General features: G+C 39.7%; 1 protein-coding gene across 1 annotated transcript; it reads right to left on the bottom strand.

Annotated features, from left to right (window-relative positions):
* Nucleotides 1–2,316: 2,316 nt before the first annotated feature.
* On the bottom strand, nt 2,317–25,257 carry LOC137281558 (monocarboxylate transporter 5-like). Its single transcript, XM_067812865.1, has 6 exons — nt 25,108–25,257; nt 10,203–10,334; nt 6,420–6,563; nt 4,828–4,974; nt 3,211–4,569; nt 2,317–2,577 (listed from the first exon to the last, which is right to left on the bottom strand). Exons 1-6 carry the CDS (start codon nt 25,112–25,114, stop codon nt 2,411–2,413), a joined length of 1,956 nt encoding a protein of 651 aa, XP_067668966.1. The 5' UTR covers nt 25,115–25,257; the 3' UTR covers nt 2,317–2,410.
* Between the last annotated feature and the right edge of the window lie 434 nt (nt 25,258–25,691).

A 25,691-nucleotide genomic window follows, 5' to 3' on the forward strand; every position in this document is an offset into this window, starting at 1 on the left:
TTTGCCATTTGTCACTGGATATAATTTGTCACTGAGAACCAAATGTTCCTCTGTTCTCATTTGTTACATTGTTACACCACCAATGGGCGGCAACCATTAACACGCGCTGTGAGTCTTTTATCTCTCGTCCAGCATGCATGTGGGATGAACGAGTGTGAATAAGTTAGCGGGGAGGAGCGACGCGCTACCAACACGAAGTCATATCCAAAGGAACCGATGAAGAGAATTGGTGTGCAGTAAACCATGCATTTTAGAGGCGACTATGTAATCGGGTGATATGGCTTGCCGACATTGTTTACACATGACATTGGTTCCCAATTGCCGAGAACTATGTTCATGCTGTTGATCACTGGATTGTCTGATCCATACTCGATTATTACAGTCAGCCGCCATATAGCTGGCGTTAACCAACGAACCAGCCAACCGTATCCAAAGGCATGCGGCCTTATGTCACGCAATGCCTTTGTAATGGCGATGACGTGATGCATGTTAAACGTCCATTGCTACAGAATCTTCCCTGACGTACAAACAACATCCTACAAATATCTCGTGATAGACTCGTCAAGTCAAGCCATGTAGGAAATGGTCCTTGCATTCCTATGTTTAAAACCAGTTTAGGTTGGGATTATGTGCAGTAATTCATTCTTGTCGTAAGAGGCGACTAACGGGATCTGCCGTGGTCAGACCGGCTGACTTGTGAACACATTCCTTCTTATGCCAGTTGCGCAGATGGATATTCGGGCTGTTGATCAAAGGGTTGTCTGGTCCAGACTTGATTATTTACAGAACACAGCCATATTGCTGGAATATTAATGTGAGCGGCGTAAAACTAAACTCATTCACCCATTCCTAATGTCAAATGTTTTCCATGCTATATGATAGTCTCATGAAAACGTCGTTTCGCTATATTTGAAACTGGTACAAGTTGACGGAGGCAAACTAGGAATCGGGGAGACAGGCAATAAAAATCCGCAAAGAATGCAAAACGCGCAACAAGTTAACACATTTCTACTCACATCAAGTATATTTAAAACATATGGCAACAATTGAGGCTGTTTCTGGAGTATTTATTTGTATTATTTTTGCGTCTATCCCTTGTGGACATATATAATATATACATAATATATAACTGTATTACACTGAATTGGTGGTATCAAACGAATGAGCTGCATGCACAACAAAACATTGATAGGAATGAGAAGGAATTGATGATATCCATGCATGCCACATAGTTGAATGAAACTATTCAGATTAGCTGTTGAAATATTGCTACAAAACCCACACACTTAACAGTAATGTATTGGGAGGGGACAATACGTCGACCGCTATGAAGCAAAGTCTGAAAACAATAACTGGTACTCCCAGGGCTTACTGGGCATTATCCCCAGACACCAACCCCCTACCTCCTACCAAAAAATAATAATAATAAAAAAAAAAAAAAAAAGAAAACTCAAAATGCAAAAAAAAGCGCATCTCTCTCTACCTCTAGAAAAACAAACAAACAAACAAACAAACAAAACACAAAAACAAAAATAAAAAACCCACCGAAAATAACCTGGTACAAAGTGATTTTAATCCCTGATGCTGTGAAGTCGCAAGTCGGAAAATGTTTGATGTATGGTTTTCTCTTTAAACGTTTGATTTGCCATGTATAAAACAAATATCGTCGGTTGCTGATGAATACATTAAAGGAATCAAATCACATAAAAATATCTTGATATCTTGGCTGAGCTTCTGGTTAGGATGAGAAACAAAGTCTGTGTATTGCATCTTGACGTAAATGCTACATGAGGTTACAATAGTCATACAAAAGAGGAAGATTCATGAAAACGAAGGCATCGGAAGTCGTAATGGAAGATGAATATTCTATTGTATGGTCTAAGATAATGGCGATAAATCAACATCATTTGAATGTCAACATCAGACCTCACCAACACAACTTACTCATGTGAATAACATACAACACCACATTTGCAGTCATTCATACGGCATCGTCCCGTAAAGATCCGGGGAACATTTGGTCTTCAATAACCCATGCTTGCTGCGGAGGGCGACTGGAGGGTTCGGGTGGTCAGACTCGAGGACTTGCTTTAAACATTTCATCATATACTAATTGCGTAGATCGATGTATAGACTGTCGATCACGATCACTTGATTGTTTGGTCCAGACTTGATTGTTTACAGATCGTCGCCATGAATCTGAAATATTACTCAGTGCAACGTTAAACTTCCATTCATCCATCCATCACTCAATCACTCACTCACTCAGTCAATCAGCATCATTAATATACATAAACAACTAGATGCATTCATGAGACCGTCGTAGCAGTCAATCACTCACTCACTCAGTCAATCAGCATCATTAATATACATAAACAACTAGATGTATTCATGAGACCGTCGTAGCAGGTTAACTGTTCAATGCTTTGACCTCTTCCTCACTGGCTTTGGTTTTCCTGGAAGAGTCCCATCTTTTAGCAAGAGGCTCGAGGAGGAGAAAGACAGACGATATTATGGCGCAAGCACCGAGTAGATGAGACGATGCATGGTATGTTCCCGTGATGTCTCTTAAAGCTCCTGCAAGTAAATACAACGATGGGTGATAAAGATAGCACCATACTCCTGGTAATAAATATAGAAATTTATGACACACTTTAAATCCACACCCCTGAAGGGTAACCTTGGTAATGGGTCATTTGTGAGACGTCCTACAGCAAACTTTTCCTCATGCTCCCAACCCTGTTATCATTTTGTCACCAAAGAATTGCCATGAAAGTGCATAACCACCGATTGTTGTGTTGCTTAATTAGATACTTCAACATGATGAGGCCCTCGGTATCCCGGGGCAAGAATGCCCAAGCCGGTGATATCAAATCCTTCCATAGATTTTTTAATAGCAAATTCAGATATTTATCTATCGCTACAGATTGTCGCATGAGCCTTTCTGAATCAGCTTTAAACATAGTCAGATCATTATGAAACATGTCCGTACTCCACCACTGCCCGTGTTCTTATTTCAAATGTCACTCTTCCTAATATGAAAGGGGCAAAATACATAATTTTTTTGAACCTCAGAAAAAAAATAGGAAAAAAAAACAAAAACAAACCGAAAACAGGGACAATAACTGAACATGCATTTAAGGTTTGACCTAAAAGTTGCAATATCAGCAACAACCTTTGCTACCACAAGTCTAAAATGAAAATACGTACCTAGCACAGGGTGTATTGCAGCAAGAGACACACCCGTGAAGATTTGTACAAATCCAAGGGCTTTAGGAAAGGTCTCCAAGCCAAGAAGGTCAACCATCACCACAGGATTCATTGAAGGAAAGCCACCCGAGAACATTCCAAACAGCACAGCGTACATGATAAGAAGGTTGAAGGAGGTATAATATTCTGTTAACTGGTATAACACACCTGTAGCAGTCATGAATATGGTTAGTAAGTGCTGAGCCCTGATCTTTCCAGATTCAACTATAATTCCTGATAAAAATCGGCTGAAACAGTCGACTCCAGCATATATTGTAATCAGCAACGCCGATTCGACATTAGTAAAGCCAGCTTCCTCTACTGCAGCTGGGAGGTAAGCGGCATAGAGTGAAACTGCACAGACACCGAAAAAGTTGAAAAATGCAATCAGATAAAAGGTAGCTCGTTTCAAAACAGAGAAATCTAGAGATTTTTTAACCTTTGTAAAACATGACACATTTCCATCACATTGTTTAACATTTTCAGAACAGGCAATGATGTTATTTAGGCTTAGGGTTGAGATCATATTAATGTCAGCATTGCTGGCATACTTAAGGTAACTGGACTGTGACAGTGTGTCAATGAAACTTCCGAAGTTGTTGGCATGTCCTTTGTCTGTTTGGCGAAGGCGGTTTGGAGTCAGTGGGTTCTCATTATCCCCAGGAGAACTGCTCTCGTCAGAAATGTTTGTTTCACTCTGAGAAATTTGGACGCAATCGGCGGCCCCATTGACAGGAAGATGTTCAGTTGGAACACGAAAAGAATGCTTGAAACGTTTATGAATCTGAATAGTTGGGTCAGATTCTGTTCGGATACGGAATGGTTCTTGTTTCTGCATGAGCATTTTCGCAACAGATGCGTTCACATTGGAACGACTGTTCACAGCGGCAGTTTCAGCGTGGCCATTTCGTTTACCATTTCCAATATGGTCGATGCGTGACAGGGTGATTGGTGTAGGAGGAAGGGAAACATTGTCGTTAATAGACTCTATAGACACGATTTCAAAATCACCTTTAATCTGTTCCTTAAACTTCTCCAATGCAGCGATTCCGTTAATTTCGTGAGGTTCGTTACTCTCCCTACATGGAGCTGGTCTGTATAGAAGAACAAAGATCAGAATTTCCATAAGTAGACCTCCACATATCAAAAGCGTGCCTCTTAGTCCGTACTCGTGCAACAGAACTCTTACAAGTTGTGGAATGATCATTCCCCCAAGACTAACTCCACAACTGCTCAATGCCTGAGCAAGGGCTCGCCTCTTCTCGAAATACAACCCAATGATGACTAGTCCAGGTCCATAGAGCAAAGCGGAACCCATTCCTGAAAGAGCCAAGTCATTGGTTAACAGACATGTCAAAAGATATCCGTTAATTAAGATGAAAAGATATGCTACTGAACAAAACATGAGAGTAATTTACGAAAGACTCATCTGACCTTTTCTTGAAACTATCTCGTCATCTTCGTTGTAGTTCTCGGACGAATTGTTAATGCTTATCTCTTTACATTGCAGTATATTTTGTTCAGTGGGATATTTCAATATGTTGTATGAGGAAGTCCGGATTGCTTGCATGAGCTCACCTGACAGGATACTCTGAGTGAAGATGAGGAACTCAATGTTCATGGCGAAGAAGCTGAGGATGCCACCGAGAGACATTAATATTCCACCAATCAAGCATGTTGCACGGACGCTGAACCTGTCCAGAACAATGCTGAGCCCGAACAAGGCTGAAATGATTTTTCAAAGTGCATGTTTACATATATGTCAACTGCATTGGGAATGTATCACAAATTAAGAACATTCAAGACCTAAATAATACGGTGTTGAAGTTTTATCAGTTTTATGAACGAGTAACAGTTTAAGGCCACGTCGGATTTAATCAGGGAAACAACAAACCAACAAGCCAAGGAACTGCAACTGCAAAGTTAATCTTTGCCGAACGCATGTGCAAAGCGTTCATGTTCCGTAAACATTTTAAATAAGATTAATAACGCATTATTGGACACGTTCATTTTAACAAGCATGGTGCGTGACCTAGTCGTCACTCAACAGGCCCAGGTTCAGTTACTCACATGGGTGCTGGGTGTTTTTCTCATTTCTGGTGCCCCACGCATTGATATTGTTCAAATGGTGCTAAAAACGGCGTTAAACTATACTCGCTTACTCATGTCACATGTAATCAACAAAAACATGCTATGTATATCTTGCTGAAAGCAGTCTTCCATTTAATCACGTTGTTAATTATTTATTGAAGGGTAGTATCGTTTCATTATGCATAGTGCAGTGACGCAGATACTGTTTTGTAGAGAATGTATTGGCCTACATATGTGTTTTTCGTAGCCACCAAAATCTGAACATGGGTCGGTCCACACACACACACACACACACACACACACACACACACACACACACACACACACACACACACACACACACACACACACACACACACACACACACACACACACGCTGGAAAAAGAAAAAAAATCAAAGACAACTTAATAACTACAAAAATGTATTTGAATAACGTTCATGATTCTCATTTAAAGTTTTTCTTATTGCAATTTCTAGCATTTGGTTCAAGCGGAATTCTACCCATCTCAAGCAAACAAAATGTTATTCCATTTGTTGTTTCATAAAGTTTGTGACGCATTTATTGCAGATTTTGCGTTTTTAAGGAGCGTCAAGATAAAACCTCAGACGAAACACAACAGAACCATTTTGCTTAAGGTTGACTGTTGTGTCTACACATAAAGCATAAAAAACACTGCATTTGTGTCATATTTCCTAGGTGAAGCAAACTACATTTGGGTCGCTCCCCCAAAGGTCCGACCCGGCGGTGTTGAAATGAAAAAAAGAATTGTTGGCCAAAAAATTAGAAGGGTCGGTCTGACGATGGGAAACAAAGAAAAGAGAAATGCTGCCCCATGGGGGAAATAAAGTAATTCACGGATTCAGTCATACATTCACTACCAGAAATCAAAATTTCGAGAACTATAGCATTACATAATCCGCGCGCTTGGTCGAATAACTTGATTTTTTCACATTTTAAGACTGTGAAGTAAATGACATTGATTATTGAACATATGCACCTCCAGATGCTGATCGGACTTTGAATTTATTTGTTTTTTTTTCTTCAATTCAGACACTCCCTGCTGTAATTCGGACATACCTGTTAGACTATAAGACGCAGAGTAGATCCCCATGATTAGTGACGTCACGGACGTTGAAGCTTTAAATTCCTTCAGGAATTCGACGAAAAGGATGCCAAACGACCGGTACATGCCAACTTGGATCAGGTTGATGCAGAATGTAGCTGTTTAAGTATAGGAAACAGAGCTGGTGACGTCAGCACGTGCATCAGTTACAACACCATGACACACAGTCACACAGATAGCATGCCCAAAATTTAGAAATCCATAAAGGATCTTATGCCTGTGTAGCTGCAGAAACGTGCTGAAATCGGCTCCGCTTAGAGATGCAACGTAGAGATTGCCAATATCTGCCTCACATGTGGACATTCACACACATCTTGTTGAAGGTGAGCTTGCGATATCAAATATGTACATTTCGCCGACATAATCTTGGTCTTGTGAGAAAAGTTGCCAATTCTTGGTGAACAGAAGTTCGTGTACATGAACACTCAGAGTTTCAGTTGTCATTATCCTAGGGAACAACCATTGACTTTATTATATCAATGTTTACAAACCATTTCCACTTGTTTGTGTCTAGGAGAACAATCACAGACTTGGGATGAAGGATATTAATGTTTACAAATCATTTCCAATCGTTAGAATCCATGAGAAGAATCACTGACTTTGGACGAAATATAGTGATGTTAACAAACCATTTTCAGTTGTAATTGTCCGAGGGAACAATCACTGACTTTATTATATTAATGTTTACAAACCATTTCCACTTGTTTGTGTCTAGGAGAACAATCACAGACTTGGGATGAAGGATATTAATGTTTACAAATCATTTCCAATCGTTAGAATCCATGAGAAGAATCACTGACTTTGGACGAAATATAGTGATGTTAACAAACCATTTTCAGTTGTAATTGTCCGAGGGAACAATCACTGACTTTATTATATCAATGTTTACAAACCATTTCCACTTGTTTGTGTCTAAGTGAACAATCACAGACTTGGGATGAAGGATATTAATGTTTACAAATCATTTCCAATTGTTAGAATCCATGAGAAGAATCACTGACTTTGGACGAAATATAGTGATGTTAACAAACCATTTTCAGTTGTAATTGTCCGAGAGAACAATCATTGACTTGCGACGGCATATATTAATTAGTGTTTTAAAATTAATTTCAGTTTTCATTGTCCGAGAGAACAAAAGTTGACTTGAGAGAAATCATTGTCTTGGGACGGTATATTGCACGATTCATTTTTATTTGTCACTGTCCGAGAGATCAATCACTGACTTGAGACGATGTACATTACTTAGCGTTGTTCAGGTACCTCTGGTTTGACCCTGCAGTATGTTCTCTACTGCAACATTTAAAAGCTGTTAGATTTAAGACATCATTAGATCCACTATGGTAACTATATGCCGTGCAATACTCGAACCTGTTCTCTAAAACCTAGCTGTATTTAACCGTCTATATGAGGAAGAACAAGCAGAATGCTCGTTGGTTTTCATGCCCAAGGATTGTGTTCTCTTTTTACCCACACAGGTAATTGATGCAGCCAAAAGAATATATTTTACGACTGCTTCGTTTATTATCGCTAGCATGGATGCCAACATCGATGTGCAACTTTGTCATAAATTGTAAACATACAGTCTCCGATGTTTCCTTCGAATAGTTTTGAATTACGGAATAGTTGGTTGGTGGATTGTTTCACGCCGCACCCAACAATATTCCTGCTACATGACGGCGATCTGTTAAAAAAATCGAAGCTGGACCAGAAAATGCAGTGATCAACATCATGCTTTGACGAATCCCCAAATAAAGGCCAAAACAACACTTAAGTGAAATAACAAGAAGAAAGTGTATTTGGAACATGGATACATTTTCTGTGCACACCAAGACCAGTTTCCATGTATGGCCGTCGAATGAGTCGTATATACATTTAATTGATGCAATTGACCCTATCCTTTCACTTTATCCATAGACACATAGGACTCTCGCGGTGTAAGGACATTCTGGTTTACAGTAATAGGTCATAGTAAAGACATTTTCTCAACTTGCAATACCCCCAATCTCAGCGTTGTGGTGAGTATGATACAATTCTGAGATGTCACATTATCTGCATCACGTGAAACACCCATGGTGCATTGCACAATGACGTTTCCACCGAATGTGGACGTGTAGAGGATAATAGCAGGGAACACTTTCCGGGACTCTGTTGATAGATGCATTAATAACATACTAACCAACGTATGAAAATCAATGTATCTATGGTGATGCTGTAACGTGTATTACCAGCATCCGACATGGCGACAGTGAGATGGCTTGGCGACTGTTTCCCTCTAATTAGCAGTTTCCCACGTGTGTACATCTAAATTATGCAGCACATAAACCTTGTTGGTGCAGATGTATTACATGCAATGAATGTGCTTATTAATGTCTGTGTGTTGAAGAATAAGCATTGTTTAATCGGGCGAGGATGTCGGTAACTCAAATAGGATACTGATATCCTGGCGCGATATTAAAAACGCACATTATTATGTAATGTAGGTCTATGATAGAAATAAATACAACCGCGTTTGGATCATCGACGACTAGTAAATATGTACATAAAAGGACATTTTTATAAATACAGGAAAGAAATGAAAATAGAAACATCAAACATTTATTTGTATTTCCCGACCTGTATAAAAGACAGATGAGGAAAGTGTAGACAAAACCGCAGCAATGTTTTGAGAAGGGGGCTGCGAAGTGCAAATGAGCAAGAATTTGAAACGAAACAAGTCCAGTCGCAGTTATAGACAGTAACTGCATCCTTAGACGATAAATAAAAACTACTATCTTCTGAGCTGCTTTGGAATATACAACGTTTGAAACTAAAAGAAAATTCAATTCAAAGTACATAGCAAACCAAGAAAAAGAGCTCGGGAATATTTGTATGATATTCTTTCCTTGAACAGTTTTCATGAGTGTTTTCAGTCAACGACTTGTCTTATGGCCGATACATAAGGATGAGGATGTATGTAGGGTTATTCATAATTCTCCTCTCTGTATTGATTTCGACGTCTAAAGTGAAATTGGTTTGTTGTTTTGAGAAAGAAAAGGTAGGTGGTGGCCTTTCAAAATTAAATGGTCACCAATTTTCCTTTATGGTCTGTCGTTTTTTTCCCTAAAACGTGAGTGTTCAGCTGTCGCCACTTTGTAAACGTCTTACATGCTGTTCAGCTATCGTGGGCAAATTCCTTAGGGCATTGCTCATCAAAAGAACAGGAACAGAACTCGAACTATTGTTCGATACATATGGGAAGTCTCTACGTTAGAAAAAAACCCAAATCATTTGAAATGTCGACCCATTTTCAGCCATCTCAGTTCAGCCATATATTTTCCTGAAAACTCATTTCCTCGACCGTTTATGTCATTTGGCAAAGCTGTATTTGACTTGTTGGAAGTTACGGACACAAAGATGAAGACTTTACTATCAACAGGACGAAAGCTTGTACTCGTAACCTGTTTTGAGTACTATCATATAACCAACGACCACTTGCAACGTGCTGACGCCATCTTGCGCAAATGGTGCAATGGCGATAGCCTCAGGCTGCAATTAGAGTGACCTCCCTTTTCGCAACAGTAACTACCCGAGATGCTGTTTCGAAAAACTGAGGTTTTCGAACAGCTTCAGTATATCGTATTACAAGGTTAAAATAATGATGCCAAAAATGATAGGATCTTTTCTGTGGGTGTGTTTGGGAACAACGGGGCCCGTTGAGGTTGTATCTTATGTAATGTATTCAGCACCAAAGTTCGTACCTCCAACAATGACCCATGCCCAGCCACGATCTATGGGTAGCTTGTTCTTTATCTTCTTATCCACATCGTGGACTTCTATGGATGCTACTCCGTTCTGTTCTCGAATCTTCGCCATTGTCCTGCTGAGACGGACTGGAAGACAAGCAGACGACATGATATACTGAGTCTCAATAAAAACTTCACAATTTATTTTTAAAAAGACCCCAAACACATCGATATAGTGGACAGGTTTGGGTAAGATAATATTTATCCCCTGCATTCAAGTCAATCTAAAATTCGGGCACCCCACGACAGAGCTGCTACTGATGACTTGATCTTATCATTGCTCGTACGTTCGATTGCACATGTTCACATCAACTGTACAAAGTGAAAAAAAACACTATTCAGAACTGCCAAATCCTACACCGCGATTCTCAAATCTGAAGCGTGGACGTGCCGTTGGCATGGTGAAAGCGGGAATGTCTGTAAGTGACGTTGCAAGGACATAGGGTGCAGCAGCCGGATTGTTTCTGATGTTCAGACTGGTCTGCAACAAACTGACACCACTGCTGATCACCCTAGGCAAGGTCGACCACGTGTGACGTCACAGGCAGGGGAACCATCAAATTGTGTTTTTTCACCCCTGTAGCCACTTTTGACGGCTACAGGAACCAGAAATGAGCTGTTTAGCGGTCGATTGTCGGCACAAACCTGCTGCAGTCTGCTCACCTTCGGGTTCGTCGAGCATATCGCCGAACCTTTTTGACCTCCGTTTATTAATAAATTCTGTAACCATGTGCAACCGATTTTTGTCATTTTGATTATTCTCTGTTCACCGTATCGATCTTTAATTATAAGGGATAACCCCTATTCCTCATTCTTGTGTACTTTCCTTTATTTATCATTTTCTGTATGATTGTAAAGCTTCTACTTTGCCCCGTATAAATTTTGAGAGCCAGCTCATTTTCATCAATGAATGAAGTCACTATGATGTTTCCTTTTCGTTTTGGTCATAACGTCGTAGAATAAGTAAGTGAGTGACTTAGCAGCCGCGCAAAGGGGACTGGGAACCAGTTTAGTACCGGAAGTAGAGTCTCGCAAGACTTACTGGACGTGCATACAGATTATCCTGCACCCAATCAGAACCACTATTTCAACAAGCAGTGTTGTAGTCTTCAGCGCAGACCGGTGAATTTTTTTTGAGTGTCAGTGCCTCCTACATAGGACTTAGTATCTCCTACATAGGAAATAATATCGCCTACGTAGGAGATAATGAGACTAAAAGTAATTCACCGTGGCCATAATGCGTTTCCGTATAGTAAATGACCATGTGACCATATTTTTCAATATTGTAGTTTCCTATTTTAAACATGTACATGTAATAGTTATGGGGGAAATAGTATTTGAAATAATATGACGTAGCGTTACCAAAGAGACAACAGGAAAATAAGCTATTTTATTGTGTAGAAATATATGGTGATGTTATGAAACAGTTTCGAACAAATCACAGTCGGAGCAGAAAAAAAATATTTCCAGCGTTTTGCAAACATATATTAACAATTGTTAATGGTGACGAAAAGAGCATGATCACTACCTGCATCATCATCATATTCATCATCATCATCATCATCATCATCATCGTCGTCGTCGTCGCCATCATTACTTGTTGAGTAATAACATTAAGTGAGCATCGCTTTAGGCCACTTTTGTCAATATTTCAGATATATTACTACAGTGGACACCGGGAATAGGCTCCAAGTCCTGTGGCCAGGTGGAGATTCGAACCCATTTCTTCAGCATAAGTGGCGGACACTTTAACAATTAAGCTAGTTCACCGCTTCGCTGACGGGAATTCACACAGTGCAAGATAGGCAGGTGAATCTAAATGTGTGTAAATCCATAGCTGTGCTAAGAACCGGGACGCGATCATTTGTATGTAAGTGGGCAGCAGGGTGGCCTAGCGGTTAAGTCAACTGCTGGTCACGCTGCCCCGTGTTCGACTCCCCAAATGAATGAAGCAAATTTCTGATGTACCTACCCCGCTGAGATGTTTCTCGGATATTGCTAAAAGTGGAACAGGACCTCACTCGCAAACTGGTGTAAGCAAATATCAGACAAAATTACAAATTATCAATTTATTAGATATTGATGTTATGACACCTGTATCCTCTGAATACTGAATTCACTGAATCATCTCCGAAGCGTGCCTCATATTGTAAGACAATATCAACTGCTGTCCACATTGTTCAAATAAACATCTTTCGCAATCCTTTGGGAAAAAGTGGATAGAGGTGGAGGTCGGATTTCCTCTAAAGGTGACACAGCGACGCTAGCTGTGCTTTTCAAGCCACCATCCCTTAAACATCCATATTGACACAGTCTGGAGGGACATGACATTTTCAGCAAATATTTACCGTGGAGTCGGATGATACCCGTGACCTACATTGAGCGATTAGAAAATGGCCTACCTGAAAAGGGGACTTTGAAACACTACCAACTAATCTCATCACAAAATGTAGGATTATGAGTGTTGAAGTCAGAGAAGGTCATTTAGTATCCGAACGAAGGTAGGACCGTTATAATATTGTTCATAATGATTCATAATTAAATATTATAATATCTTCAGGAAAAAATGTATATCTGCGTTTCAAATGTTTCAAGCACAAAAATAACGCATTCTTTATTAAAGTGCAGTTTCAAATCTATTTTAATTGATGTAAACTATTCTTTTTAAATTCAAACTAATGTGAATGTTTGCCGTATGCACCGATGTTTATGACATATGTTCATCCGACTTGCTATGTTGTCTACTTCCCTGCGTAATTATACACATTGTATAATAGATAAAATTTGGTCTCGCTTCATCAAGTCCACAAACCACGCAAGAATGGAAGTGCGGGTCTGAAATACATGTATATTCTTAACATCGATTAGATCAAGTGGCGTGTCCATGATTGTTATCTAGGTACATTTGTTCACTACGGAGAATGAGGGGAGCGGGGTAAAACAGCGCAGCGGCTGTATTCTCATGCTGGATATCATGTACGCTGATATGTTGGGCTGCATCTTTAGTAGCCACGAACGTAAAGTGAGCTGAAACAAAACTCCCCCCACCTTCAATTCTCCTCAAAGCACACATTCGCGTACGCGCACGAGCACGCAAACAGGGACCGTTTCACAAACCTTTCGTGGGGCTAGGATTGCTGTAGCTCCCATTCTGTAACACAGACTTACGACAGCCCTAGCGGTACGATAGCTTTGTGTGAGGGACCGTGCATCACACATATCAAAATATTAAATTGTTAATAACCTATTTCACTCACCATGTGCTGTTGTTCGGAATACAAGGTGTGAAAACAGTCAGTCGGTTTTCTTATAATCATAACCTGCATGATTCTGAGTGAACTTATAATAACACAGGTAATATCATATTGCTGCCATAATAATAAAAAAAATCAAGTAACTACATGAATATGCTAATATTGATGCAGATACGTATATTTACCTGCGATAAACACCACCCGTCTGTGACCAACGTCGAGTCTGTGCAGATGGGATGACGAGCACAGTTATTATTCATCGAATTTGAACTCTTTGCCTGTGTCAATGGCATCTCTATGACAATGCTGGATTCAAGTTACACGACTAATATTTAGGCTCGCGGACAACGACCTTTGTTAAATTTGCGGTCCGGTTCTCTGGTTTCTAAACATGATATTCTTTGAAGTTTCATTAATTTGTGAAACAATATTTGCTCAAATGCTCATGCGATTAAGTCTTTAAGATGAAGTCGTTGTAAGTCTTTAAGATGAATAGCATCACTGATTGAAACAGTTCTCGCGCGTGTGTTGAGTCACGAAGAGCTGGTCATACTGGAAGGATTCGCCCATGCAGTTTTGAAAAAAATACGTAACGCATAACCTGCGAGTCAAATGTTTCGCTTTCGAGTGTCTCTGTATTTTAGACTTAATATTTACCAAATGTCGTATAACTAAGCACTGATGGAAACAGCTTTCGCTCCTTTACGTTTAGTCATGACGGGGTGACCATATATTGGAAGAATAACCCAGCTTTGAAAAGACACCTTAAACACACAAACCGCGAGTCAACGGTTTCGCTTGGAAGATTCTCTGTATTTCAGTCGCAGCCCACTAAGGATGCACCTAATTATATCATCATATTAACTACTAGTGTACGGAGGGCTTGTTCGAACACGCTGGTTTGATCACTTGGTGTATATAATGAAATACGTTTATGACTATCACATGTATAGTGAACTGATGGATGTAACGAGCATATGTTTTGTTATTACCTGTATATTTGAGTGGAAATGCATATAACGAGATGCGGTAATAATCAACTGAAATCAGGGGACCATTTCAAACACTAAGCAGCTAGGAGTTAGGAACTGGTATGCTAAACAACACAGTTACATATTTGCTTCAATAATCTCAACGCTTGTGATTGTGTCAGTGATTATTGAAGGTGTAAGGTCAGTGGATGCTCTCTCTCTCTTTCTCTCTCTGTCTCTTTCTCTCTCACTTTCTCACATCACCCGCACAAACACAAAAACGAGAGCCATCACGCACACACACGTGCGTGCACGCCGCTACTGAGGGACTTTTCATAATGTAGCGCGGTGATGATTTTATGAGGGGTCACCCATTTTCCTGTGGGGAGGGAGGACGAGCTGTCAGTTTGTACTCATGTCCTACGGGTTCACTCATTTTGAACATTAGATATATAAAGATCACGCTCAACGCTGATGGGAGGGGCGGGATAGGGGGTCATTGATTTCATGCATAACATGGTGCTGGAGGGCGCTCATTTTGCACATAAATGTTAGGACGAGGTCATTCACATCGTACATGATTTTTCATAAAATTCAACATCACTCCCACCTGTTATAAATTATGAACGGCCCTTTTAATAAAGATAACACGCCATTTTCTCATCCCATCCAACGTTTTCGTAACAAACGATATCATTAATATTTTTTATATATTAAACGTTATAAATTATCTGCAAAGCTTGCTATCGGCATCTGAAAAACGACATGACCCTTACCTTTGCGCCACACCTCATACGATATGATGGAATCCAAACATTCAAACCAGTTCTATTCCGTTTGAACCAGTATATCCCTCGCCACCGTCTATGTTTCAATGTAAATACATGGTCTGTTATAGCACAAAGAACCAGATATAACTAGACGCTCTTATCACAAAGAGGGTTTCTCGTTGCTCCCGCACACAGGCCGTTACGTACACCTGTCACACAACCAGTCACATGTTATGCACGTGCATTGCTATTGGTGAATATGTCCGTCTGTGTGTGTCTTTGTTTGAGAGAGGCTGTATTATATATTTGTATCACATGTATCCACTGACGTTTTCTGGCTAAAACAGTATATATGTGTTATTTGTCTTTTTAAAAATGTATCTACTGAGAAGTATAAAGTGACAGATGGATTTAAACGGGTTTCTGACAGTGTTTCATACATTCATAATAGACTGATAAATGCAGCGTTAAATAATTGTTTTTCCATCACGGGCGATGTTTTAAATATCGCTTTGTAGTAGCCGAATTAAGTCAAAATAAGCTGAATATTTTGTCATTTTGCATGTATTCATTCATTTACAACTTTCAAAACATGAAGTCTGGGGGAAGCTTAACACCTCGGCCATGGGTGACGGAGTGAAAACATTGAAATTTCGAATTCTTTTTTCCATTTTCTCATCCCTAGAGTATAGTCTTTTGAACAACCCCATGTTTAATTTTGCCTTATCCCTTGTCAGAAAGTGGCCACATAGCGGAGAGTTCCGGGACTTTGGGTGTCCAGTATTGAATTGTGACGTGACATAAGAAATGCACCCATTTCGTGATGAGTCTCGGACATATTCCTGAAACATCGGGAGTCCACATTGAAACCTGCGATCACACATGTTACCACATGGTCAGCACAGCAGAACATGACAATACAGGGATATTTATGTAATATCCAGCTAAATTAAATGTCAGTATTTATCCAATTAATTATTTCAAGGTTGCGTGTAAAATATGAAAAGCCCGGACAAATGTCCAAATACTCTCGACAGAACAGTTTTATTATACACAGATTAACTGAAAATAATTTCCGATATAGCAAATATAACGCAAGCTGCACTGAAACAAAACAACAAATTGCATATTCATTGTGATGGAAACAATTGCTTGGCAGTTTGCAATTTGCATATGTATTTTGCATTTCAGAGATTTTGTTTTTTCTAGTAACGGCAGTGGGCGGTTTCATGTTCCATTAAAGAGAGTATTATCTTGTTGCTTTGTCTCAGCACAACTTTAGGTGCATTCCGCATATCGGTGAAAGAGTGAGTTTATTTTTACACCACACTCAATTTTCAAACAATATGCTAACGGCCTGTAAATAATCTGGTCGAACAATTCAGTGATCAACAACATGAGCGTCGACCTACGCAAATGGAATATGAAGACATGTGTCAGTCAAGTCAATGAGCCTGACCACCCGATCCCGTTATTCGCCTCTTACGGCAAGCTTTGGTTGCTGAAGCTTATGTTAAAGGTCACAAGCAACCAAAAATTCAAACATAATTAAAATACAATTATTCATGACATATAATATACATTGCTGCTTGTAAATATTTTTAAAAAAACCCAAAATTATAAGCGTACAATCGCGATTCAAAAGTGCAATATTTTGCACTTGGGCTCACTTCCCTCGAAACGAAGCCTTCAATAACCGAACCCAATCATAGTGGATGGGGTGCACTCAAGTGTAACGACGGCTTCCAAATGGATGGTTCATTTGCTGATACGCTGAGGGCTCATTGTGTTTACAGAAAGATGATCTGGTGGGCAGTTTAGAAGTATGGCGAGTCACAAAAAAGTAAGATTCTTTATGGATAGCAACTTCTTTATTTTACTGGACGCTTCGTTCCTGTATGGATTCATATACCGTTGTCAAACAAAATCATATGCACTAAAAGAAGTTGTTATCCATGAAGAATGTATATAGAGATGTCGGGTTTTGTAAATACATGTTCTCTGAATTTGTGTTCGATACAATCAAAATCATCTCAGTAGAGATGGTGAACTACTGCGCGGCTGGAAACTGTCATTCGTCCAAATGCAAAGCAAGACTTGAAACTGACAAGAGTTTGCACCTGCAGTTTCCGTCAGATAGAGTCATCCTGGAAAAATGGATGTAGTTTGTTTGCAACCCACAGACATAAAAACATGTCATGTGTACAAGTATCACACCTGTTTAATTACATAATGTGGCAGAGACAGGACTCGGGTGCATGAGTCATAAATCAATTCATTTTGTGTATGGCGTATAGCTTGGTAAGTTCAAATTACATGTGGTCAATGATTGAAGCTGTCTATTGCATACTATCGTTAGCAGGCAGGCAGACATATAGATGTCAATAAACCAGACATTGAGCTTGCTCTGTGACAGAGGCTGCTTACCACAATCAACAAGTTTTTATTATGTAACGAGTAGATTATTTATTTGTTTGTGTACACAACCAAGATTAGACTACTGCTCACGACCTCATATTCCGGGCAGGCATACAGTTTCAAGCTCCGCGAACCTATTCAGCGCAGTACAGTTCTTGAAACCACTTTTTCCCCAGCGCTTTTAACTCCGATTTCCGACCTTTTTTCATGGCGTTTTTTTTCAACTCTATAGCTTGAATTGGCATTTTTGATGATTTGTTTCGGTAAGTGCATACCGAAATGTATCAGAATCTGCAAAGTATTTTACGTTGTATGTGACCTTTAACTCAGATCCCCACAGCTCGTATATCGGTAATTATTTTTAATTGTTATATGTGTAAGAGAAGTTATTTTGAGAGTATTTTATTACTGGAGATAAATTATGTTTTACCCCGCAACAACGAAGGGCATTCATCAAACCGACCGTGTAAATCTGAGCCTGCGTCGGTCTGAGTTCCCTGAGTCATATTGCTATTCTAATTACGCAAAAACTGCGGTCTCTGCTGTTTGAAAGGCCCCACACGTGTACACTCTGTGAAGTCCATTTCTACTGTGCCCCGCCGTGACAGTGTTGGAATATTGCCAAGAGCAGCGTAAAACGTCACTCTCACTCACTCACTCACTCACTCACTCACTCACTCACTCACTCACTCACTCCCTCACTGTATTAAAGAAAAGAAACACTCATGTTTAATGGAGGCTTGAACATGGAATAAAAATAGATGGAAATACGATGAAATCAAAAGAGTACTTCACTCCAGTAATTGTATAACCTGCGCAACCTCCCTTATGTTGTGATCCTCTCGGAGTCATGACCATCTCTTTCAAAGAGAGAGAGAAACTCCACTCCGTGCAACAATTACATGCACATAAATCGGTCTGTCCGTACAGCATCAGTAATAATTAAAACAGTTTCTAGCTTAACGAGTTGACTTTCTAAGAACAGTGCACGTGAACAGACCGACTTGAATTCCGTAGAAAATCCGTAGAATGTCAGTCGTTTGAAAGTATCTGTACACACAGTCAGCACAAGGCAACGTGTTAAGAGGCATATTACGAAATATGTAAAACATGGTAAATGTAATTACGGGATGGATGCTAATTTAGAAAACATTATACACAAAATCATTAGGTGAAATTTCTGTTGGCTTTGAAAACTGCATATCAAACCATTGATTCTGATTCGGTGCATGGACCGTCAAGACGACGATCGTAAAGTGGTTTGACTGCGGATCTAAGTGGCAAGCACTAAAACAGATACTGTATGATAGACAGACATATTTGCAAAATATATGTATTCAAAAAGACCTGTGAACGTGAAATTAATCATCTCTGTCCCCCATTACTGTTATGAAATGGGAAAGAGTTCCTGCAATATTTATCATATACTAAACAGCAAAAGAAACGCAAATGAAACCGCGTAATACTATTCGGTCATGTTTATGCCTTCTTTTTTAAAAAATGAAAAAAAAACAGTGTCACGTTTCGCTTTCGGCATACATTCGGCGCTTCTTATCGTTAACTACTTTACGCCATAGCTTTTACGTTAGTATGAGATTAAAGTACGCGTGATCACAACGTGACCTAAATGTCAACACTGGGACGCATTACTTCGGGCATGCATATCTCACCATCCCTTCCCACTGAATAATAGAGACCACTGACAAATTTGTGTCGACTTAAAACCCTCCTTCGCTATTTATGTCGTGCAAACACCATGATATATCACGTTTTACGTCATAGTACAGGTGAACTTTTTGAAGTTTCTGTATATAACTGAGCATCTGCAAATACGCACACAGGGTGCAGCAACTCGTCTTATTAAAGGTCACTATTGTCAGCGACATACAGTGAGGGCAAGTAAAGAATAACGACTCCGTTAATATCCGGACATGAGCAGAAAGAATTAAATCTCGGACTTTTTTCCGGAGAAATAGTAAACTTTATCCGCACCATTCACAAAACGTGTTCACGTGGGTGATGTATACGACTTCACGAATTCCACGATACTAAGACAGTGGCATAAGCTTACTTTTTTGTAGAAATCTTCGAGAAGGAGAAATCCTCGACTACGCAACGACAAAAATTGAAATATGATCAAGGAAACCTGAGACTAGAACGTCCATGATCCCCTCCTACATTAAGGAAAGTAGAACTGCGCTTAGTCTCTGAATACATATTTGCCTGTAACAAATAAACCTATTTAAATTTACAAGATCCAGGAATACCAAAGATTCAGAACCTGGGGAAATATAGGGGCTTATCTATTGCAGGGAAGGCTAGAAGGTAAGAGAAGTAACATGGTTCAGGGACTGTGAAACGGACTATGATTAAAGCTGTGTACATTCTGTGTTAAAACTTTGTTGGATAAATGCGCGCGCATCGGTATCATTATAAACTTTTATCTCCTCAAGATGTACAAGGAGAATGATTGTCTATCTAACGTCCATTTTGTGAAGTGAGGTGGTCTACAAATGCGTTTAGTTTATGTTGGGGGGTGCCTTAGTTAAAGCGTTCGCTAGTCACGTCGAAGATCCGAGTTCGATTCTCCTCATGTGCATATAGTGTGTGAAGTCCATTTGTGGTGTTCTCAGCTGTGATATTGTTGGAATATTGATAAAAAACGGCGCAAAATCCAACTCACCAAAGTCAAGCAGGATATCGAGATGATATAGTGAGGTATGTGTGGGTAAGCAATTTCTGGAACAAACAAACACTGGTGACAAAGAAACAGAACTCATAACCTAGCACAACTAACGGTACGCGGAGTGTGTACAGAAGAGTGTCATATTCAGCTGCAAACAATGCGACATTAAAACCAGTTCAATCTGTACTGAATAAACTTCACGATATCACATTACTAGACTGGCTTCATATTTCCTGACTGGGAGCAGGTCCCACATCGGCAGAACATAGTAATGGAATGTTTACGTAAGATGTTCCGTTTCTGTATCTAAGTGATTCACCCATGGTCCTTCGGTGGTGACAGACATCTATCTCAACGTCTCCTTGAAACACAAAGAGACTTTGTGAGCTGTTTTGTCAAATACCTACTTACATATAGATTCACATGCAAAAGATCGCATAATTTCATTTGCTGTAAGTTCAACTCTGGAGACCTGAAAATTAGACCCATAATAGTTCGTTCTTTTTCTAATATTCTTCTTGTTATGTTTAGAAGGGGAGTGCAACAAGCTGGTTTGCATGATGGAGACACTATGCCTTCAATAACCGTATCTTAATCGATATTTTATGGCGCAAACAGACGAGGAAGAATACATATCTCAACATGTATGCATGCGCAGAGGTAACAGTTTGAGAACTGAGTATCATGCATAACGCATAACTCTATAACTGTTCTCAAACCAATGCGGATGTCGTGATATTTGTATACCGTAAAACCTCAGACAACGTGATTATAGTAATTGTTACATTTTTCATCGCCGTCAAATATAGATTACAAGTCCTTACTGATTACCCTTATCACCACTCCCAAGACTTAATTAGAAAACATGGATGCATATTTCGGATCATCCCAACCATCCTGTGGTGGTTACACAGCACCAGATGTTTCCCATAGACTTCGATAGTAACGTTACATTTTTAAAAAAAACAAAATCATCCAGGTTATCAACAACCATTCCCTGCACACCATGTGCTGTTTAACTGGCCTTTAAACTATAAACAAGCAAAAATAAGCAAACAAACAGACAAACAAATGAATGAAAAAAAATGAATAAATAAATAAATCCGGGGAACTTTTAAGACATCAACCCAAGCTCCGCACCAAATGTCTCCAACTGGAAAATATCTCTACACACAGTAAGCATAAATCATGGTGATAAAAACGACAGCACTAGATACGTAAACTTGTAGTCTGATTTTATTACTGGAAGGGGATGCTTTTAAAAGTACATAAACATCTTACACTGTTTCACCCAATCACAGCTGTCACATGTCTCTGTCATTTCAGTTGTTACAGTTGTTACATTACTCGACCAGGGCGGGGAGCACGTGGTTTTTATTTAGTGTATTGGAGTCTGAGGCCGAGATGAAATGTTCAGGTTCCAGTACATTAGATCAGAATCACATGCTCCCCGAGCGGGGACCATATGGACACAAATTAGTCACAACTCATTCGGACAGAGGCCTGTGGCAGCTGTGATTGGATTAAATAGTGTAGGATGTTTAAAATGTGTTTTAAAACCACATCCATCAGGTAATCAAAACTGACCACAATTTACGCTTATGTATGAACACATATTTTCAAGTAGGTGACATTTGGTGCGGAATGAAGGGTTCATGTTTTCCGTTTCCTGTGCTTGGATAAAATCGCCGAACAAGTTGGACAGAATTTGTGTTGTGTTGTAGTTTAAAGGCCAGACTGTACCCCTATGTACATGGAATGGCTGTTGATAGCCTGGACATATAATTGTTTTATATCTTTATAATTTTTTTATACCTTTTAAAAAAATATAGGGTTATTATAGAAGTATGTGTGAAAATATTTGGTGTCGTGTAACCTATAATTTGGTGGTCTGAAAGCGAGGCCGGACCAAGCCGGGCCAACGATGTTACTGGCCAGTTAGGCTGTTGTGGACAACCATGTCTACAACTTGGTAACGCAACATAACCACGAGACGACAGTAAAGCATCCACAACGTGCAGCATCGGGGAAGCGGCCTATGAACGTGGCTGTGCAAGGCTGCGTGTAAAAGAGGAATCATGTAACGGAACAGGATTTTAAACGTACCAATTCTCAAATCCAACCTGAGCATCATATCACCAGCGTTTAAAACTCCCGCCTGTCTGGAACGGTAGGTTTTCATCTCGGACGGTAAAACTTCAAGAGTACCCTGCCTGGTAGTGTTTTGGGTTTTTTTTACGCCTAACAACCCTGAAGGATGTCATTGTGTTTCAGCAGCATGTAGTTCCTGATCATGTAGCTTAAATTAGACGTGTCGCTACAATACATGCAGTAAAGTATTAAAAAATCTGATTCCTTTGTTTTTCTTTATTGTTGAAAGCATGACAGGCTGATAGGTTTTTAAAGTTACCCGTTCGGCTGTCTGGCTTGTGGTTTTGGGAGTTTTAAACACTGTTATCACTGTAGTTGTTACACAGGTACTTAAAAGCTGTCTGTTTCTAAGTTTCCTCATTCACCGAACGAGTAAACGTATATTCCGAAACGCCTTGTTCCTTGAAATGAAGGAGCTGGTATCCATAAACTCTTCCTTTTATGCGTAACAGTTCTAGGGTTTTACCCTTACTCATTTCCGTTTAAAAGGAAAGAGTTATTGAACCTGTTTCCAAGCAAACATCACTATGGAAGGTCACTGCTCGTGGTATGTAGAGTATGCCCACTGGTAAAAATCCCTCTCCCCCCCCCCCCCCCCCCACACACACACACAGGTGCGGTTAAAACTAGCTCAAACCTCTTTTTAAGTTTATATGCATCAATGCCCCCTCTATAGTCACTAAATCTGCGGTATTTAAAGCAAAAGGGTAAATCAAAGTGAAGCCCCTTTTTACATCCTCTCAAGATACTTTTCATCACAGTTCGATGATGAAGAAATGATGATGATGATGATGATGATGATGATGATGATGATGATGATGATAACGATGACGCTGATGACAACGACAACGCCGATGATGGAACACAGAAGGGAGCCTAAAAAATTGTATGAATCTGTTTACGAAAGCACACAAGCTTTCATTTGTAATTGTATTAATATCAACAGTTCTGGAACAGATTTAGTCTCTGTTAAGACAGGCCGTCTCTTTTTAAGACGTTGTCTGCTGTCCTTATTTAAATCGAGATCAGGAGACTTTATGAACACATGTGTGTACTTTTTTTAAAATATGCATTGTTTTTTATTTCACGTAACCTACTGTTACTTTTTTATCCATCAGTCCATTTTGCAAGACAGAGTATGTATGTCGTCTCTACAATGTTACTTTCAACATGAGCTGTTCTTGAGAACTCGTTGCTCCGTGAAGAAAAAACACAACGTTAAAGATTTACTGCATGCCGTTCCTTATTCCTATCACTAAGAGAAGGTCGACAACGAGACATACACAGGACTATCTTGAGTAGTGGCAACGACCGTTTCAAAGTCCATATGCCAACATTACTTAGGGTGCATAAGAACTAAAGGGAGGCAAGTCTAGCCCTGTCGACTGAAGTCCCACATTAAAACTTTCCAGAATCTCTGAATCACGGTTACCTTCCAACTTTGCTTGATTTTCTTTCTGGACGTGCCACTTCCTAACCTGACCTCGACCTGTCCTATTTAGGCATTTCCTTCAAAGACCTGACGTTACATGACTGAAAAAGTTTCATAATACTACATATAGTATCCTGGACCTTTTGGGGATCAGCTGGGCCGGTGTCAGTCGGGAGAGCGTAAATTTGGTGGATCTAAACGCGTTAATCCCAAATGAGTTAATAATTTAGTTTTACTTGAAATATTCTGTCACTCGGGGTTGGTTGACAAAACAAGACAGATTGACACAAGACAACATCGACTACCCGGCAGTGGTTCGATCCTCGGAGTGGGTCATACCGAAATATAATGATCATGCTGTTGATCATTGAATTTTCCGGCCCACACTCGCTCATTTACAGACCACCGCTACATAACCGGAGTAGTTTAGACTGGGACGGAAAGCTCAAGTCACACACTCACTCAAACATACCGAAAGACGTCAAAAGATACTTGCTTACGCACCCTGCCATAGATAATATGGATATACATAAAATGATTACAATTAGGATATACAATTATACAGTAGTGCGGATTCAGTATGAGACGTCACAGGTGTGTCCAATAACTGAGTTATTTGTATATCGGCAGGCTAGCACTATGAATCGACACATCCTCCATCTCATCTCGCAATCTCATCTACATTCAGACACCCGGTTATAAAAGATACAGCAATATAGGTTTCAAATGTCCTCGATGTTTCCATAACACTTTCATATTGCAATGTATACGTCATGCAAACATCCTCATGTGGGATTTTACCGTAAACCACGTTTGTAACGACTAGGCTTGTAACGAACTGACGGATGTAACGATCTGAGTGTTTTACGTCGCTGTACACCTATGTACAAAGTTGACAACAAACTACAGATTTTAGCCCCTTTAAAGTTTCCATGGAGTTCCTTATAATCATAGTTATCAATGTACAGTGAATCTTAACACTGTCACTTTAACATCGGAGGGTAATAAATTAGCTGTCCTCGCCTGAAGCAGCTTATAAGGTCATAAATAGCCATAAGTCATAAATGTGTAACGAGGGTGAGAGGAGCAGTACAAATGAATACTTATCCATTGTGACTAGAAGGAAACTATAAAACTATCGGAAAATACTAATCTGGATTGTGAAGTAATCATCTTACCAGACATATCCGAGTCTTACATCACGTTCAGGTCAGACAACGTATCATGTCCACGGATTTACATGACCTGCAGATAATGACCTGACATATTTTTAGTCGTGGCTAAACATAGTTTGCACTGACAATCTTCACGGTGTTTTATCTGCAGACTGGCTGATGTCAACCAACAGATGTCTATGCAATTTTGTCTTGTAATATTCTCCATAGAGGTCAGTGTTATATTGTACTTTATTCAAATGTGTTTCATACGGGAATCACGTGTCGGTGGGTTGTTTAATTACAGTAATTTATAACAGGAAGGGTCTTCCTTTTAATTTTGCAGTACAACACACGGTGTTTCAAGTGCGCAAATGGTTCGAAACCCACCATATGTTTGAACTGGAATGACTTGTTTGTTTGTGAGGAAAATGTAACCGAGACATGCTGCCACAAAGTTATGGCTTTATTATACAGTTAGCTGACGTTAATTGTCTGAATAAAAGCACCTGCCAGATGGATTGCGAAACACAGTTAGTTTTTTGTCATATACAAACCTACATAATAACATAGGGACTCACTGAAGGAAGAAAATAATGAGCATTGCG

The sequence above is a fragment of the Haliotis asinina genome, chromosome 4 (assembly GCF_037392515.1).
Source record: "Haliotis asinina isolate JCU_RB_2024 chromosome 4, JCU_Hal_asi_v2, whole genome shotgun sequence".
Lineage (NCBI taxonomy): Eukaryota > Metazoa > Mollusca > Gastropoda > Lepetellida > Haliotidae > Haliotis > Haliotis asinina.